Source organism: Phascolarctos cinereus, unplaced genomic scaffold, assembly GCF_003287225.1.
Source record: "Phascolarctos cinereus isolate Bilbo 61053 unplaced genomic scaffold, phaCin_HiC Scaffold_5;HRSCAF=322, whole genome shotgun sequence".
In the NCBI taxonomy this organism is placed as follows: Eukaryota; Metazoa; Chordata; class Mammalia; order Diprotodontia; family Phascolarctidae; genus Phascolarctos; species Phascolarctos cinereus.
In genome coordinates, this window is record NW_027555958.1 from 198,516,639 (window position 1) to 198,533,139 (window position 16,501).

The following is a 16,501-nucleotide window of genomic DNA, read 5'->3' on the forward strand; positions in this document are numbered from 1 at the left end:
GTACCTCTTTTTCTTTTCTTTTCTTTTTTTTTTACTGTTTTAAATTTATTTTTAGTTTTCAATAGTTTCAACATTCACTTCCCAAGTTTTTGAGTTCCAAATTTTCACCCCATCTCCCCCCTCCCCCACCCCAAGATGGCATGCATTCTGAATATCCCTTCCCTAGTCTGTCCTCTCTTCTATCTCTCTCTCCTCTTATCCCCTTCCCCTTCTATTTTCCTGTAGGGCAGGACAGACTTCTGTACCCCATTTCCTGTATTTCTTATTTCCCAGTAGCATGTGAAAACATTTTTTTTAAACATATGTTTTTAAAACTTTAGGTTTCAAATTTTCTCTCTTCCTCCCTCCCCACCCACCCTCATTGAAAACAACTCAAAATAGGTTGTACATGTGCAGCTATGCAAAACACGTCCATAGTAGACATGTTGTGAAAAACTAACTCTATTTCCCTTAATCCTATCCTGCCCTCCCATTTATTCTATTCTTTCTTTTGACCCTGTCCCTCCTCAGAAGTATTTACTTCTGATTACCCCCTTTCCCAATCTGCCCTCCTCTCTATCATCCCCCTGCTCTCTTGTCCCCTTCTCCCCCTATTTTCCTGTAGGGTAAGACAGATTTCCATACCCAATTGAATGTGTATGTTATTCCCTCCTTAAGCCAAATCCTATGAGAATAAGATTCACTCATTCCCTCTCACCTTCCCCTTTCCCCTCCACTGTAAGAGACTTTTCTGTTTTTTTTGTGAGATAATTTACCCCATTCTACCTCTCCCTTTCTTCTTCTCTGAGTATAATCCTCTCTCATCCCTTAATTTTATTCTCCAGATATGACCCCTTAATCTTCAACTCACCCTGTGCCCTCTATCTATCTATCTACATATACATACATATAATTTTTTTCCTCCAACTACCCTAATACTGACAAAGGTCTCATGAGTTATAAATATCATCTTTCCATGCAGGAATGTAAACAGTTCAATCTTAATAAGTCTCTTATGATTTCTCTTTCCTGTTTACCTCTTCATGTTCCACTTGAGTTCTGTATTTGAAAGTTAAATTTTCTATTCAGCTCTGGTCTTTTCATCAAGAATGCTTGAAAGTCCTCTATTTCACTGAATGACCATTTTTTCCCCTGAAGGATTATACTCAGTTTTGCTGGGTAGGTGATTCTTGGTTGTAATCCTATCTCCTTTGCCCTCCAGAATATTATATTCCATGCCCTGCGGTCCTTTAATGTAGAAGCTGCTAAATCTTGTGTTATCCTGATTGTGTTTCCACAGTACTTGAATTGTTTCCTTCTGGCAGCTTGTTATATTTTCTCCTTGACCTGGGAACTCTGGAATTTGGCTATAATATTCCTAGGAGTTTTCCCTTGGGGATCTCTTTCAGGAGGAGATTTGTGGATTCTTTCAATTTCTATTTTGCCCTCTGGTTCTATATCAGGGCAGTTTTCCTTGATAATTTCTTGAAAGATGATGTCTAGGCTCTTTTTTGATCATGGCTTTCAGATAGTCCAATAATTTTTAAATTCTCTCTCCTGGATCTATTTTCCAGGTCAGTTGTTTTTCCAATGAGATATTTCACATTGTTTTCTAATTTTTCATTCTTTTGGATTTGTTCTACTGCGTCTATTCTAATTTTTAAGGAAGTATTTTCTTCAGTAAGCTTTTGGAGTTCCTTTTCCATTTGGCCAATTCTGCTTTTTAGGGCATTTTTCTCCTCATCGGCTTTTTGGACCTCTTTTGCCATTTGGGTTAGGCTATTTTTTAAGGTGTTATTTTCTTCAGTATTTTTTGGGTCTCCTTTAGCAAGCTGTTGACTTGTTTTTCATGATTTTCTTGCATCACTCTCATTTCTCTTCCCAGTTTTTCCTCTACTTCTTACTTGCTTCTCAAAATCCCTTTTGAGCTCTTCCAAGGCCTGGGACTGATTCATATTTTTTTGGAGGCTTTGGATGTAGGAGCTTTGACTTTGTTGTCTTCTTCTGGTTGTATATTTTGATCTTCTTTTCACCAAAGTAAGATAATATAGTCTGACTCTTTTTGCTGCTTGCTCATGATCCCAGCCAATTACTTGAGTTTTAAACTCTTTGTTAAGGTAAGAGTCTGCTTCCAATGTGGAGAATGTACTGTCCTAAGCTTCGGGGGGTTTGCACAGCTGTTTTCAGAGATACCTGTAGGGACCTATAAATTTTCAGTTCTTCCAAGGTGGTATGATAAGGGGCGAGGTGTTTACTCCTTTCCTGGCCTGTGACCACAAGTATCCTTTCTGTCCTGTAACTGTGAGGAGGGGTTCCTCTCAGCCACTACAAGCTCCACAAGCCAGTGCTCCTCCTCACCCAGCACCACCGCCCAGAACTGTGGCCCAGATCAAAACATGGGCAAAGCAAGAGACTCCTGTCTCAGCACTGGCAAAGAGATACCTGCAATCCCTCTCTGATCAGCCACTGGATTCCCCCTCAGTCTGTGGGCCAGAAGCTCGGGAAGCAGCTGCCCCAACCCAGGGCCACTCTTGGGGAATGGAGCTGAGACCCCGCCTTCCTTTCTCAGAACCAACAGAAACAGACTTTTCCCACTGGCCTTCTAAGTTGTCTTTGGCATTGGTGGATTGAGGAGTCTGGAAACTGCCACAGGTGCCCGAGATTCAGTCCTCTGAGGCCTGCTCCAGGTTCTCTGCAGCCTGTGCGCCTCGCCCCGCTGCACTGCACTCCCAGCCCGCGCGATTTACCTTTCTGATCAATCATCCAGGTTGTCTTGGGCTGGAAATTTGTTTCACTCTGTCTTTTTGTGGGTTCTGCTGCTTCAGAATTTGCTGAGAGCCATTTTTTATGAGTATTTGGAGGGGTCTGGAGGAGAGCTCAAGCAAGTCACTGCTTTCACTCCGCCATCTTGGCTCTGCCTGTACCTCTTTTTCCATTTGGCCAATTCTGCTTTTTAAGTTTTTTCTTCAATGAATTTTTGTGTCTTTTATCATTTGGTCAACTGATTTTTTTTAAGAGTTATTTTCTTCAATATTTTTTGGGCCTCTTTTACCAAATTGTTAATTCTCTCACATCACTCATTTCTTGTCTCAATTTTTCTCTACTAATCGTATCTCTTTAGCTCTTCCAGGAATTCTGGCTGAGCTTGTATCCAATTTGCATTTTTTTTTCCCTTTGAGGTTTCGCTTGTAAGCTGTTTTTACACTGTTGTCTTTTTCTGTATTTATATTCTGATCTTCCCTGTCACCAGAGTAGCTTTTTATGGTCAGGTTCTTATATTTTTTTTTTGTTGGTTGCTCATTTCCTCAGCCTATTTTTTGCTCTTGAACTTTATTAAAGTTGGGCTGTACCCAAGTAGGGGTGAGGAGGCATTATCCAAAGCTTCAGGCTTTTTTGGGGTGGTGTTATTAGAGCTGGTTCTGTGTAAGTTTTTGGTGCTTCCAAGGTGGTGTTATCCAACGAGAGGTATAGTCACTGCTCTCCTAGTCTGTGCTCTGGCAGGATGGGCCTCTGCCTAGGTGCTAGGACTCCTCTTTACCCTTCAACTATTACCAAGTCCCCTGCAGCTACAAGCACTAGTGATCCTCTCTGACATGGAATCTCAACTGGGAACTGCAATGGAGTTGCCAAACAGTGCCTGGTCCTGCAGTGCCTGGTCCTGCACCTAGTGTATGCACAGGGTCCCCTGTTATGACTAGTTGTTTAATCTAGGTCAAGAGCTTCCATAGCTGCTACCACTGCTATTGCAGCCACTTCCAAGGCCAATCATTGGTCTTGCTGCCACCTACACTCCAGGCCAGCCCCCACTCTATTTGTCATAGACCCCTTTTTCTGACTTCCTAAGTTGTCTTGGGCTGAAAAAAAAAAGCATCACCCCAAGCTTTCAATGGCTATGCCCCTTCAGAATTTGATCTGACTTGTTTGAAGAGGAATATTAGGAGATTTTGGCTAGGTTGCTGCTCCTACAACACCATCTTGGCTCTGCCCTAATTTATATCTTTTGATGCCCTTATTACTTAATATTGTGCATACAGCTATCTGTGTGTTATTGGTCTGACAGACTGACTACACTGGGTAAACTCTATATCTTTTGAAACACTATTTAGTGGATACTAAATAAAAGACAATTAAGACTGAGACCAGTGTCTCCTTTCCGTTTAACGCATTTTATGTTGACTGAATAGCAATGCTAGACATGGCATCATTTATCTTACAGGCCAATGTGGATGCTTCAATATGCTTCCCTAGAATAGGAAGACATTTTCTGACACGGTATATGATTTTATTCAGCAAATGCCTGTCTATTTACGCTCTGTGAACCTCTTGAAGTGAAAACAATCTGATGGAAATAAATGGTAGGGGACAACGTCAATATAGTCAATTGTTGCTAAATAGTGTCCAACTCTTTGTGACCCTATTTGGGGTTTTCTTGGCATAGATCCTGGAGGTCTTTTTTTTTTTTGCCATGTCCTACTCCAGCTCATTTTATAGATGAGGAAACTGAGGCAAACAGGGTTAAGTGACTTGCCCAGGGTCACACAGTAAGTGTCTAAGGATAGATTTGAACTCAGGAAGATAAGGCTTTCTGATTCCAGGCTCAGAATTCTATCCATTGTGCCACTTTGCTGTGGTATCAGTAACTCCCCTCTCATAGTTTCTTCACCTAAAGATAAGATCTTCTTAAACTGGGGTCTGTGAACTTAAATTCTTTTTTGATAATTGCATTCCCATATACTTGATTTTCTTTGTAATTTTATATATTTTATGCATTAAAAACATTCTGAGAAGGAGCGAACAGGTTTCATTCACCAGACTGTCATAGTTTCATAAAATAGAAAAGGTTAATATCAAAGGTGTCAAATTCAAATAGACCTGCTGTCTCATACTGACTTAGAAAAATCACAAATTATGTTACACTGTATTTTTATTTATTTTGCTAAAATATTTCCCAATTACATTTTAATCTGATTCTCAAGTTTTGCAGGCTAAGAGTTTGATCCTTTGCTCTAGAGAAAGCAGGCTGTAGATTTACTGGCACTCCCAAAAAAGGGAGATATAGAAATGAAGAGAGGAAAACAAGGGTAAAAAAGAAAAGAGGTCATGGAAAATAAACGGCTCCTTCCCCAAGCACACTGTAGCCCCCTCAAGCCTCTTAGTTTTAGATTAAGGTGGTGTTGGTATCTCTAAAGGACTATGAAGCTTATTAGCACCAACAAAAGGGCCAGCACTATAGCTGATATAACAACTGTCTCCTTCCTCAAATCCTCCCCTTTTGCAATTCAGGCTCCAGAAATTATGTTCCACAGTTTTGCTGGTAGGACAACAATGACTACTACTTGCAGGTTATACAAATTAACACTATTCTAAAGGCCCCCAAAGCTACAAGAAACTCACACATCTTGGATAGTTAAATTGATAAAATTACAAAAGATAAAAGTATAGGATAACGTTTCTTTGGTGTACATCAGGCCTGCACAACATATGGCCTATCAAAGGATTTTGAGTGGCCCTTGAAAAATGTAGGACTGCCACTCTCCTGATTGTCAGTGACTTGTGGCAACCAACCATCATCAGTGGGTCTCTAGTCTAACCTATCTGTGGCCCAAAAAAGTTTAGCCTATTTTAATTTTGGCCCCTACCTACTGCCAAGTTGTGCAGGTCTGGTCTACATATTCACATGAAAGACATCATACTGAAGATATTTATCAGCCAGTAGAAATTTTGGGAGCCAAGAAAAATTAAATAGTATATGTGTAGATATATGCATATGTATGTTTTCAGTTAAAATTTTTTCATTCTGTAAACAGATATTCTAGCTCTAAATTCATATTTCAGTCTAAGGGTATACTAAGCACACACTCTGCCATTAATTTTTTTATTTATAAAATAGCAGCTAGTAACACAGATACCAGAAGGCTAAGTTAAAAAATACAACAATCACAAACAGTATAATCTTTTACAGCAATAGAGTATTTTATTCCTAAACTCTCAAAGCAGGAAAATATTGCCTTTTAATTGACTTCATACCTGGACTCTCTCCAGAGCCCCCCTCCTCCTCTTCTACACTGCCACCCTGAGAAAACTTCATGGTGGAGCACTCCTTTTCTCATTGGTGACTTTCTCCCTGAGGCTACCATTTGGGGAAGATGCTTGGTCATGCTTTACCTCATTCGTACCTGGACTCTCTCAGAAATCCCTCAGAAATCTTCATTTTATTCCATAATTGCTATGGGTACTTTTCCTCTATGCCTCCTTCAAGCTTTCTAGTGACTTTGTGTATATGTGCTATTATTGTCTCCTATTAGAATGATGCTTGGCTCTTAATAAATTATTTCTCTCTCTTTCTGGCCCACCCTCACGTGTAGCAGAAAGAACTGGTCTTTGTCATTTAACCTCTCTGAGCCTCAGCCTTTCCCAGAAGGGACTTCAGAGGTCATCTAGTCTAATACCTTCATTTTACAAGATGAGGAAACTGAGGCCCACAGAGGTTAAGTAACTTAACCGTATTCACATAAAAAGTGGCAGAGACACAACTTGAATGAGGGGCCTTTGATTCTATATCTAACATCTTTCCACTAAACCAGAAAAATGCTGTGAAAACTTTAAGGTATTATATTATAAATGAGAATTATTATTCACCAATAATCAATCCTTTTCTTGACAAACCTTTAAATATGCATTCGACAGGATGTTTTTCTGGGTGACTATGAAGTATACACATTCACACAAAGTTGTCAGTCCAAGTTACATGATTTTCATCAATATTTATCTGATCTTAAAAATAATCTTTCACTCTTTTTATAATGTTAAATCTCAATTTATCAAGAAAAGATAATTTGCCACAAAAATCTGTCCAAAATTAAGTTTAATATAGCTTTATGAAACACTCAAATATCTATCTGTTAAGTCATGTTAGTTTAGCACAAGAGATACATAAAAAGAAATCTGAGCACTTGCAAATTACATTCTAAATTTAAATAGATTTTACATTTAGTGCCCTGGCTAATTGGTTTTCTGCATTCAAATACTAATTAAATTTGTTTTTATTATGAATTAAATAATTTATCTTGAAATGGGACATTCAACAAATATGTATTTAAATAGTTATGCCCATCTCTGTGATATCAGTGCCTACTCCTGGAATTAGTAGTATTTGTCTTACGTTTGGTAAAACTTGTGTAAAAGAAGTCTGAAGTGTCTGGTATGTGTACTCATTCACAACATGTTATACAGCTTCACCATGTGTCTCTTCACTTATGAGATGATCAAAAACAGTCCTTGAGCATGGGTTTGAAAAGATGCTCAATTACAAAATTTCAATAGGCAGACTTTCTAAATTTCCCAAGCATTTCTTCAAAGCTAATAAATACTGAGCAAAATGTCAGGCAAGCCAGATGTTAAGTGAGTGATATTCATTTTAAATCACAATGGCCTTTTCTCAACTCTCATTACTCATCCAATCTCTTTTCAGGTCACCAGTCTCTCTGGATCTTGTGTAAAACTTTTCTGGTCACTTGTCCTTGGCCCCTTAGGCTGGTTCCTCTTTCTCTTGCCCCTAAGGTTTCACCTACAGTCACCTCCCAGCCTTATTATTCTTTCTTTTGTACTCTCACTCCCTTACCAGCGTCATCTCTCCTACCACCTGGCTCTCACTTTCAAGTACTCCCCCCAAGTGAATGACTTCCAAATCTCTAACTTTTACAGCCCTAATCTGCATCTAATGTTAGCACTTCAAATGCAATATATATAAAAAAACAAAAACGAAACTAATCTTCCTCAATCCTCTCAATTCCCCAGCCATATGGATGCCCCCAGTTAATTATGGTCAAATCCTTAATCATCTCAGACAATTCAACTTGCTGTAAAGCAATGCAACAAGCATTTATTAACTACTCCGTGAAGGGAACTGTCCCGGGTAGTTGGAATACAAAGACAAAAAAAGATAACCACCAACTTCAAGTAGCTTACATTCTACTTGCCTCTCACACCTCAATATTTAATCACTTGCCAAGTCCTCCTGGTGTTTCAACATTTGTTCCATTGCCTTTACTTAAGAATTGGAAATCCAGGGGTACCCATCAATTGGAGAATGGTTGAACAAGTTATGGTATATGATTGTGATGGAATGCTATTACACTATAAAAAATGACAAGGGGTATGGGTTCTAAAAAACGTGGGAAGACTTATGTGAACTGATGTAAAGTGAAGAGAGCAGAACCAGGAGAACATTTTACACACTAACAGCAATACTGTAACTATGATCAACTGTGAAAGATTTAGTTACTTTGATCAATACAATGATGCAGTTCCAAAGGACTCGTAATGAAAAATGCTATCCACTCCCAGAGAGAGAGAGAACTGATAAACTAAGTGCTCATGGAAGATTTTTTTCACTTTGTTTTTCTTGCCTTTTTCCCCTTGGCAATGTGGCTAATATGGAAATAGATTTTGAATGATTTCATATGTATAATAGGTAGCATATTGCTTGCCTTCTCAATGGATGGGGCAGTACCTGAAGACAGAATTTTGAACTCAAAATATAAAAAAAGAATGTTTAAAATTATTTTAAAAAATGTTTAAACTCAAAAAAACCAAAACAAACCAAAACAAAAAACCCAAAGGGGGCAGCTAGGTGGTGCAGTGGATAGAGCACCAGCCCTGAATTCAGAAGGACCTAAGTTCAAATCCAGCCTCAGACACACAACCCTTGCAAGCCGTGTACTTAATCCCATTGCCTAGCCAAAACAAAATAAAACAAAAAAAATGTTTAAACTGTCTTTGCTTTATTTGGCCTCAAGGCTCAGGTTAAAGCAAAAATCTAGAATGAAGAATTTCTAAAAACACCCAAAAAAAAAAAAAAACCTGGTATTCAGGACATGATACAATCAAGAGGTTTATTGGTACAGCAAGCAGGTAAAAAAAAAAGCATACGCACACAGGCTACTTGGCAATATAAATAGAAGTTCCAGATGCAAGAAACTCCTGGGAAAGCATAAAGGAAATACGTGGGGAGGAAACACACTCACACTGGGGTTCAGGTGGCAAAGTTATATGCCCTCAGAATGTACTCAGTTCAGAACAGGTAACTGGGTCCAGATAGGAGGGGGCATTCCAAATCAGACCCAAATGTGGTAGAGAAGTTCTGGAGGTCACTTCATCTATACCAGGCTTGAATGAGTAGGGGAAATTTCCTTCACTTGCAGCCAGTTTCATCCAACCAAAAATCTGCAAGTCTTATCTGCCTGACACAGAATTAATAGCAGAAAACTACAAAATGTCTGTCTTCGCCTATATACTTTTATGAATATTAGGGCCACTTAGCCTAAGTTACTCTATACTAGAGTCCTATCATTATAACTATAATATCAAACAATAACCACAACATCAAATAATATAAAGTTTACAATTACTACACCTTTCTATTTCTACTGCCATCACTCTAACTGAAGGCTTCATTATTTAAGGACATATTAGCTTCCTAATTTGATCTCTCCACATCATCTTTTCCCCCTCCAATACAATCTTAACACTACTGCCAAAATAAATCTTGCTAATATGCAGCTTTGATCATGTTATTACCCTGTTCCAAGACTTGCCCATTACCTACAGGATACAATATTATTATCTTATTCTGGTATTCAAAGTCATTCACAATATGGTTCCAATTTACTTTTCTTTTCAACTTTTTTTATACTATTCCCTTTCAGCCAAACTAGAAAGACAGCTCTTCTTGGGTCTTATGACAGCCAAAAAAGCTTTAAAAAACTTTAAGCAGCATTAAAAGAAGCAAAGCAAACCTAGGAATACACTATACCCTACTTCTCATACCACATCTGGAATAGATTACTGTGTTCATTTCCGGACACTACATTTTAGTCAGGACACTGATAAATTGGACAAAGTTTGTGGGAGAGGAATCATGATGGTAAATGGCCTCAAGGCCATTGCATATGAGGACAGTGCAGAAATTGAGGACGTTTAGCCCAGAGAAAAAAAGACTTAGTATATAACTATCTTCCAAGTATTTGAAGGCTTATCACGTGGAAGGAGGATGGTCCCCAGAAAACAGAATGAGAAGTAATGCAAGACTAATCCAGTAATTTCAGACAAATTTAGACTTCACAAAAGTTTTTCTTCTCAGAGATATACAAATAATATGGAGTGCTCAGGAAGCAGAAGATTCCTACTCAGTTAATATACATTTATTAAGCGCCTACTATATGCCAAGCACTGTGCTAAGCAATAAAAACAAGGGTGGGGAACCTGTGGCCTTAAGGCCACACATGGCCCTCTAGGTCCTCAAATGCAGCCCTTTGACCAATTCCAAACTTCACAGAACAAAACCCTTAATAAAAGGATTTGTTCTGTAAAACTTGGACTCAGTTAAAAGGGGTTCCCTTTTTTTCCCCAATTATGGTTAGGGTAACTGAAAAAAAATTAATTTTAAAAAAGATACACAGTTGTCCAGTATGTTATCTTTTTTAAGGAAGGTTTGGACTAGATGGCTTCCTTTCTTAAATAACAGAAATATTTAGTCACTTCAAAGAGAATTAGAAGGAGCTAGACATAGTGAACAGCCAATTAGTTCAGTTTTGGATGTAATGAACCTAAGATAACAAAAAGACTTCGAGGTGAAGAAGTCCTTTGGGAACCTGGCAATGTAGGAGTAGAAAGATTAAGGCTGTATATACAGATTTAGTAATCACTTGCAATAGAGATGATAATTCAATCTAGAAGCTGAACACAAAATAGAAAAAGAGGACTCAAGCCAATCTTAAGAGACACCTGTCGCAGGTTCAGGAGATGAATTCGAAGTAGACTTTTGAGAAACTGTAAGATGAGAGAACAATGTCACAGAAACCAAGGAACGAAAAGGGAGTCCAGGAGAGGGAATGGTCAATTGTCAAAGGAGAAACTGGATGAACGTTGAGAAAAGGCTATCAGATATAATATTTAATGCCAGGGCATAATAGGACAATCACCATTTTATTGCAGGGGTTCTAATGGGAGAGACAACATGCAAAAACGGTAAACATAGGACAGATGCAGTGTAAATGAAAGTAATCTCAGAAAGAAAGTAAAGAAAGAAAGGGTGGGGGTGTCGATAAAGTCTTCTCCAGGTGGGATTTGAGCTGAGTGTTTAAGAGCCAGGGCAAAGCAGGCATATGTCATATACTTAAAATATAGGTTATTGTTCTTCCTCTCTCCCCCCATCCTCCATGCATAAAGGGGCGTAGGTAAGGACAGCAAGGTGGATAGAGCACAGGGCCTGGAGTCAGGAGTCTGAGTTCAAATCCGACCTCAGACACTTCCTGTGCTTCACTTCAGCAGACACTTCACTCCTATTTGCTTCAGTTCCTCATCTGTAAACTGGGTACACACTGGAGAAAAAAATGGCAGATCACTACCGTATCTCTGCCAAGAAAACCCCACGGACTGTCCATGAGGATCATGTAAAGTTGGACACTGCAGAACCACAACAGAAACAAAGAGTTGCTTTTCACTTCAATAGTAACGGGTTAGCTTCACTCGTCCACGGGGTACAAGTGTGGAGTGAGGGGACAAAAAGGCTCAGGATGCGCAATCGACCCTCTCTCCAACCCTGCCCCGCCCCCATCGGATTAACGGAGGCACAAAGTACCATCTTTAGGTTCAGCCAGAAACTCAAATAGAAAGGACAGAGAATAAAGGAAAGAAAAGAGAAGTCGGTCAATAAGCGAACAAAATAGTTCACAGCCCAAAACGCTAGGGAAGCTGGGGAACGAAAAGGTGTATGGGGGGGGGAAGAGTGTCCCTCACATACGCATGCGCACACGCGCAGCGAAGGGCTCAGCTACAAGCGACGCCCTCATTCCCCGGGGCTCACGAGCCCCTGAACCAGCGGCTCCCACCTCGCTCGGCCGACCTCGGCCTGGCCGCAAACCTCTCCCTGCCCTGGAAGGTGTCGTTGAGAATGCTCCTTACTTGTCATCACCGGGGCCCACGAGGCGCTAGAATAGGGACCCAAAATGAACAGCCGAGCGATCACAGCCCCATTCGCGGCCATGGCGAGGTTACGAAGGCCACCTTCCAGCCTCCGCCAGTTACTCTTCAGGCCCGCAGCCACTAGGCCGCTCCCCCTCCGCCCAGGAGGCGCCGCACGCAGCGCGTGGGTGGAGCCGGAAAAGGCGTTCCCGAGCCGCCCGACAGCACCTGTGGTCACTCCCCTATGGTGCATGGCCACGCCCCCGTTCTACTGCAGTCAGCTCAAGTTAAATACATTTAAAAAGCAATTACTACGAGCTGTATCTGTGATTTTGGATGTCAGACTTATCAAAAAAGAAAGCTTAATTCAGATTTCCCCATGTCTATATCCGTCCTCCTTATTCTGAATAGATTGCTTGTAGTTGTGCAAAAGCTTTTAATTTTTGCATAATGAAATTTTTTTTTTGTAAGTCAGGGCTAGTAAGACCTTTCCCGCCATCTCCACATTTATGAAAAAACATAATATTCCACTCTTGAATTTCACTAAGGATGTGATTTAAACATATTTAGAGCTTTAATTTATTATGATACAAGATACTGGTGTATTCCAATTTTTTTTAAGCCAAACTGCTATCCAGTTTTCTGAGCAGTTTATTTAGAATAATGCATTTCCTCCATAGTGTTTTCTGCTCTTTGGTTTATTGAACACTAGGCCACCCCATGCATTTGGTTCTAAACTTGTTTATCTCATCTGTTACAATGATCTATTTTTCTTTTTATCCAGTACCACATAGGTTTTTTTTATTAATTTATTTTTAATTTTTAACAATCACCTCTGTAAGCTTTTGAGTTTTAAATTTTTCTCACCCTCCCCACCTCCCTCCCCAAGAGGGCCCTGCAATCTGATATAGGCTCTATAGGCTGTATGTATACATTTCTATTTAACATATTTCCACATTAGTCATGTTGTAAGGAAGAATACCACATAGTTTTGATAGTTACCACTTTAACAAATATTTTGAGATCTGACATCTCGGTTCTTCATTTTCTTCATTATTTCCCCCTTTATTCTTCACTTTTGTTCTTCTACATGAATTTTGTTACTTCATTAAATTCTATGAAGTGTCCCATTAGTATTTTGATGAGTATAGCATTAAACCTATAGATTAATTTGGGATGTATCTTAATAAAATTGTAATAAGCTATGTACAGTAAATGGCTGTCCATTTAGTAATATTTTTTCATATACATTTTTATAGGTATATTTATTCTAGTCCTATTTGCCTTATGTGAGAGGTAAGAAACAATTATATTTTCAAATAAGGAAATTGAAAGAAAAGGTAGCTCTGGGTCAGAGGTTCTAGAATCAGCTAAAAGTGGATAAAACTGGTTGTTTGGTTAAAAAGGCTGGAAGTATAACAAAGGATAAGCTTTACTTAGAGTGTGCATATGAAATGGGCTCAGTAATACTAGCTTCTCTACCTCCAAGCGGGGTTAAGATGCCATTTTTTTTTAACACACATCATATGATGGAGAGAAGAGGAACATACCAAGGGAAACACGTCTTAGGCGGGAAGTCTGTGACCCATGCTGACTTCTACCAATGAAAGTCAGCTAGGAGGGACTTGTGGTCAGGCATGGGGATATAAGGTTTGCTCTCTCTCCTGGTGTGTGTGTGTGTGTCCCTCAGAAACTTATTTCCCAATTTTTAATCATTTTGTTTTCATTTTAAATAGTATTTCTCTATCAACTCTTTTTTTGTTGTTGTTTTTTTCCCCTTAATCATATCAAAGAATATCTATGGTTTTATAGAATCACGGAATTTCAGAGGTGGAAGAGAACTCAGTGCACATCCAGTCCAAACCCTACCTACAAAAGAATCTCTTCTGTCCTATATCAACAAATGGCCATCTTGTTTTTGCTTGAAGTCTTTTATCATCCATCACTTCTTAGGATAGCCAATTTCACTTTTGGAATGTTCTAATTGTTAGAAAGTTTTTCCTTGCATCAAAATGTTTTACCACTTTGAAACTTTCACACACTGTCCTTAGTTCTGCCCTCTGGGGCCAAACAGAGCAAGTCTGAGGCAGTGAAAAAGCATTGAATTTGAAATCAAGAGGACTGGTTTAAGTCCCATTTCTGTCACTGATCACTGGAACTCCCAGTGTCTCTGGGCCTTACTTTGTAAATCATACTGTCAAGGTGATCACAGATACCTTGCAGTAGTTATCCCTTTCACATTTGGACTTTCCCCATCCAGTTTCTATGTATTGTGGGTTGGCAGAAGCAATTAAATGGGAATTTTAGGGAAGTTTTGCAGAAGCTTCAGATGACACACAAAAGCCAGCAGATGACAACAGAAAAAAGTTCCTTTTCAAACAGTACTTTTATTTAACATTGACCTACATATAGTCTACGACCAAATACTTAACCCAAATTACAACAAGATACTGTAAACACCCCATAAAAGAAAAAAGAAAAAATTCAGACTTCTTGTCTTGTACAAAGGGAGAACCACAAAATTTAAGTGGTTTTCTAGATTGTGGGGCGCTGTACTCCAACTCCTGCAACATGGAAGGGATAACTGTAGTTGAGTGTTCTCTTTGATTTATTTTGTACTTAACAATACTTATTCACAATGTTAGAGGATGGTTTTTGCTCATTCTTTTATATGTAAATCATTGTAATGAGGCAATTTTCTTATGAGGATTACTTTATTTTAGTTTGGTATAGCTATAGCTGTTTTTAAGGGAATGATTACAAGACTACTCTGGGGCTCCATCTAAAGATAAGTCTATGCTTATACATATATATATATATATATAATTTCCCCCCACCACTGGAGTCTTTTATTCAGTGTATCTGACTTACATACCTTTCTGCATATCACTTAATGCTGTCATTAAAACACAGATCTGATCAGCTTCCTATTGCCTCTGCTCAGGGATTCCTATTCTTTTTGGTGTCATGGAAACCTTTGGCAATCTGGTGAAGCCGATATACTGGTGGGGTATGGGCCCAAGATGAGACCTGTGCCCTTTGCCCCAAAAAAGAATTTGGGTCCCATTTGTTTACAAGCCCCAGAAAACCCTTAAACTCTCTTTGACCTCACTTTGGTCTCAAAGGGTACCTGAGGCTATACTCTACTCAATGGCCTTTCCTCATCAACCCTCTCTCCCTTTGAAAACCTAATGAAGCTTAATCTTTGATCCTAATCCCACTTTTGATCTTATCCAGACCCAATTCCAAGCTCTACCTTCCAGTACTCTTCATTATCTATTCCCATTGTCTATTCAACCTCCCAGGCATTCCCATCGGAATTCTCTCTAAACTCACCCTAGCTTCAGGATCTTTCTCCCAGCCCCTCCTCCAAACACCAAAAATTATTTGAGTGTATATAAGATCCACCCTGGCCCCCATTTAAACACTGAGATTTCCTCATGCCTGCTCATCTTTACAGGCATCACTAATGTTCAGATTCCTTAAAAGTCTGGCCTGTATGGCCCATCCCTAATAAAACTCTGTCTCAAAGAAGGTTTGGGTGGAATTCTATTGGACAGGACCTGCCTGTCATGATCTCGGGATCCCAGCACCCCTAAACATCTAGACCTTATCAGTACCACTCCTCTGGGTATTTTTAAATACACAAAATAAAATAATAGGATTACAGAGGAAACAAAGTATATTGAAGAGCACTTATCAGTAGAATGAAAAAACAAGCTCATAGAGCTCAGGTTAAGAACCTCTAATCCAGGATAAAATTCAAACTCCTTCATTGGGCATTTAAAGCCCTTCATAAACTGGCTCCAAAATATCCTAGACTGATTACACATTACTCTCTATCAGGTGCTCTGTCTTCTAACCCAAGTATTCTGCTTCTTGTCCTCCTATACAACATCCCATCTTCCATCTCCTCACTGAGTGGAATGCTCTCACTCTTCACCTTTGCCTTTTGGCACTCAACTTGTAAAGCTCACTTCAAGTGCCATTTCCCACAAGAGGACTTCCCCAGTCCATCCCATTGTTAGTGAATTGTTATGTTGCCTGCATGGAAAGTTTTAAAGTCAGAAAAATCTTCCTTGATTGACCTTTTCAGGAAGATCAAATCATAGGACTGGCTTTATGGGATCCCAGTTTGACCCATGCCTGGAACTGAGAGGGTGTGTCTGTGTGAGGGTGGGTGAGGGTGTGACCAATAGAAAAAAGTACCTCAGGAATTCAAGCTATTCATAAATTATCTGTCTACAAAGGGGAGTTTAAAAAAAAGTCCTTATTCCAGAAGACAATTAACTTTGCAAAGTTTAAGATGAAACACATAGAAAAATGGTTTATAGCCAGAAATAGAATAGCATTGGCTAAGTTCAGGGGGAACCTACGCAAAGACAAAAGAAGCAAGGACCAGAATGCTGAGCTCTGGGAAATGCAAGAAGACCAGATTGGCCAAATGTGGAGTAAGTGAAGGGGAGTAATGATCATCAATGAGGTGTTAATGAGGCATCAAGTATATAGGACAAAGTAAGGAATTCACACCTTATCAGGGAGTTAACCTTGTCAAAAG

At 39.4% G+C, this 16,501-nt stretch overlaps 1 protein-coding gene across 1 annotated transcript in view; it reads right to left on the reverse strand.

The window, feature by feature from the left end:
• SDHAF4 (succinate dehydrogenase complex assembly factor 4) overlaps positions 1 to 12,133 on the reverse strand; it is a 29,205-nt gene extending 17,072 nt beyond the window's left edge. Inside the window, exon 1 of the mRNA XM_021000202.2 lies at positions 11,944 to 12,133. Coding sequence (XP_020855861.2) covers positions 11,944 to 12,025 — 82 coding nt within the window. The 5' untranslated portion in view covers positions 12,026 to 12,133. The remainder of the gene's footprint in view (positions 1 to 11,943) is intronic.
• Positions 12,134 to 16,501: the final 4,368 nt, after the last annotated feature.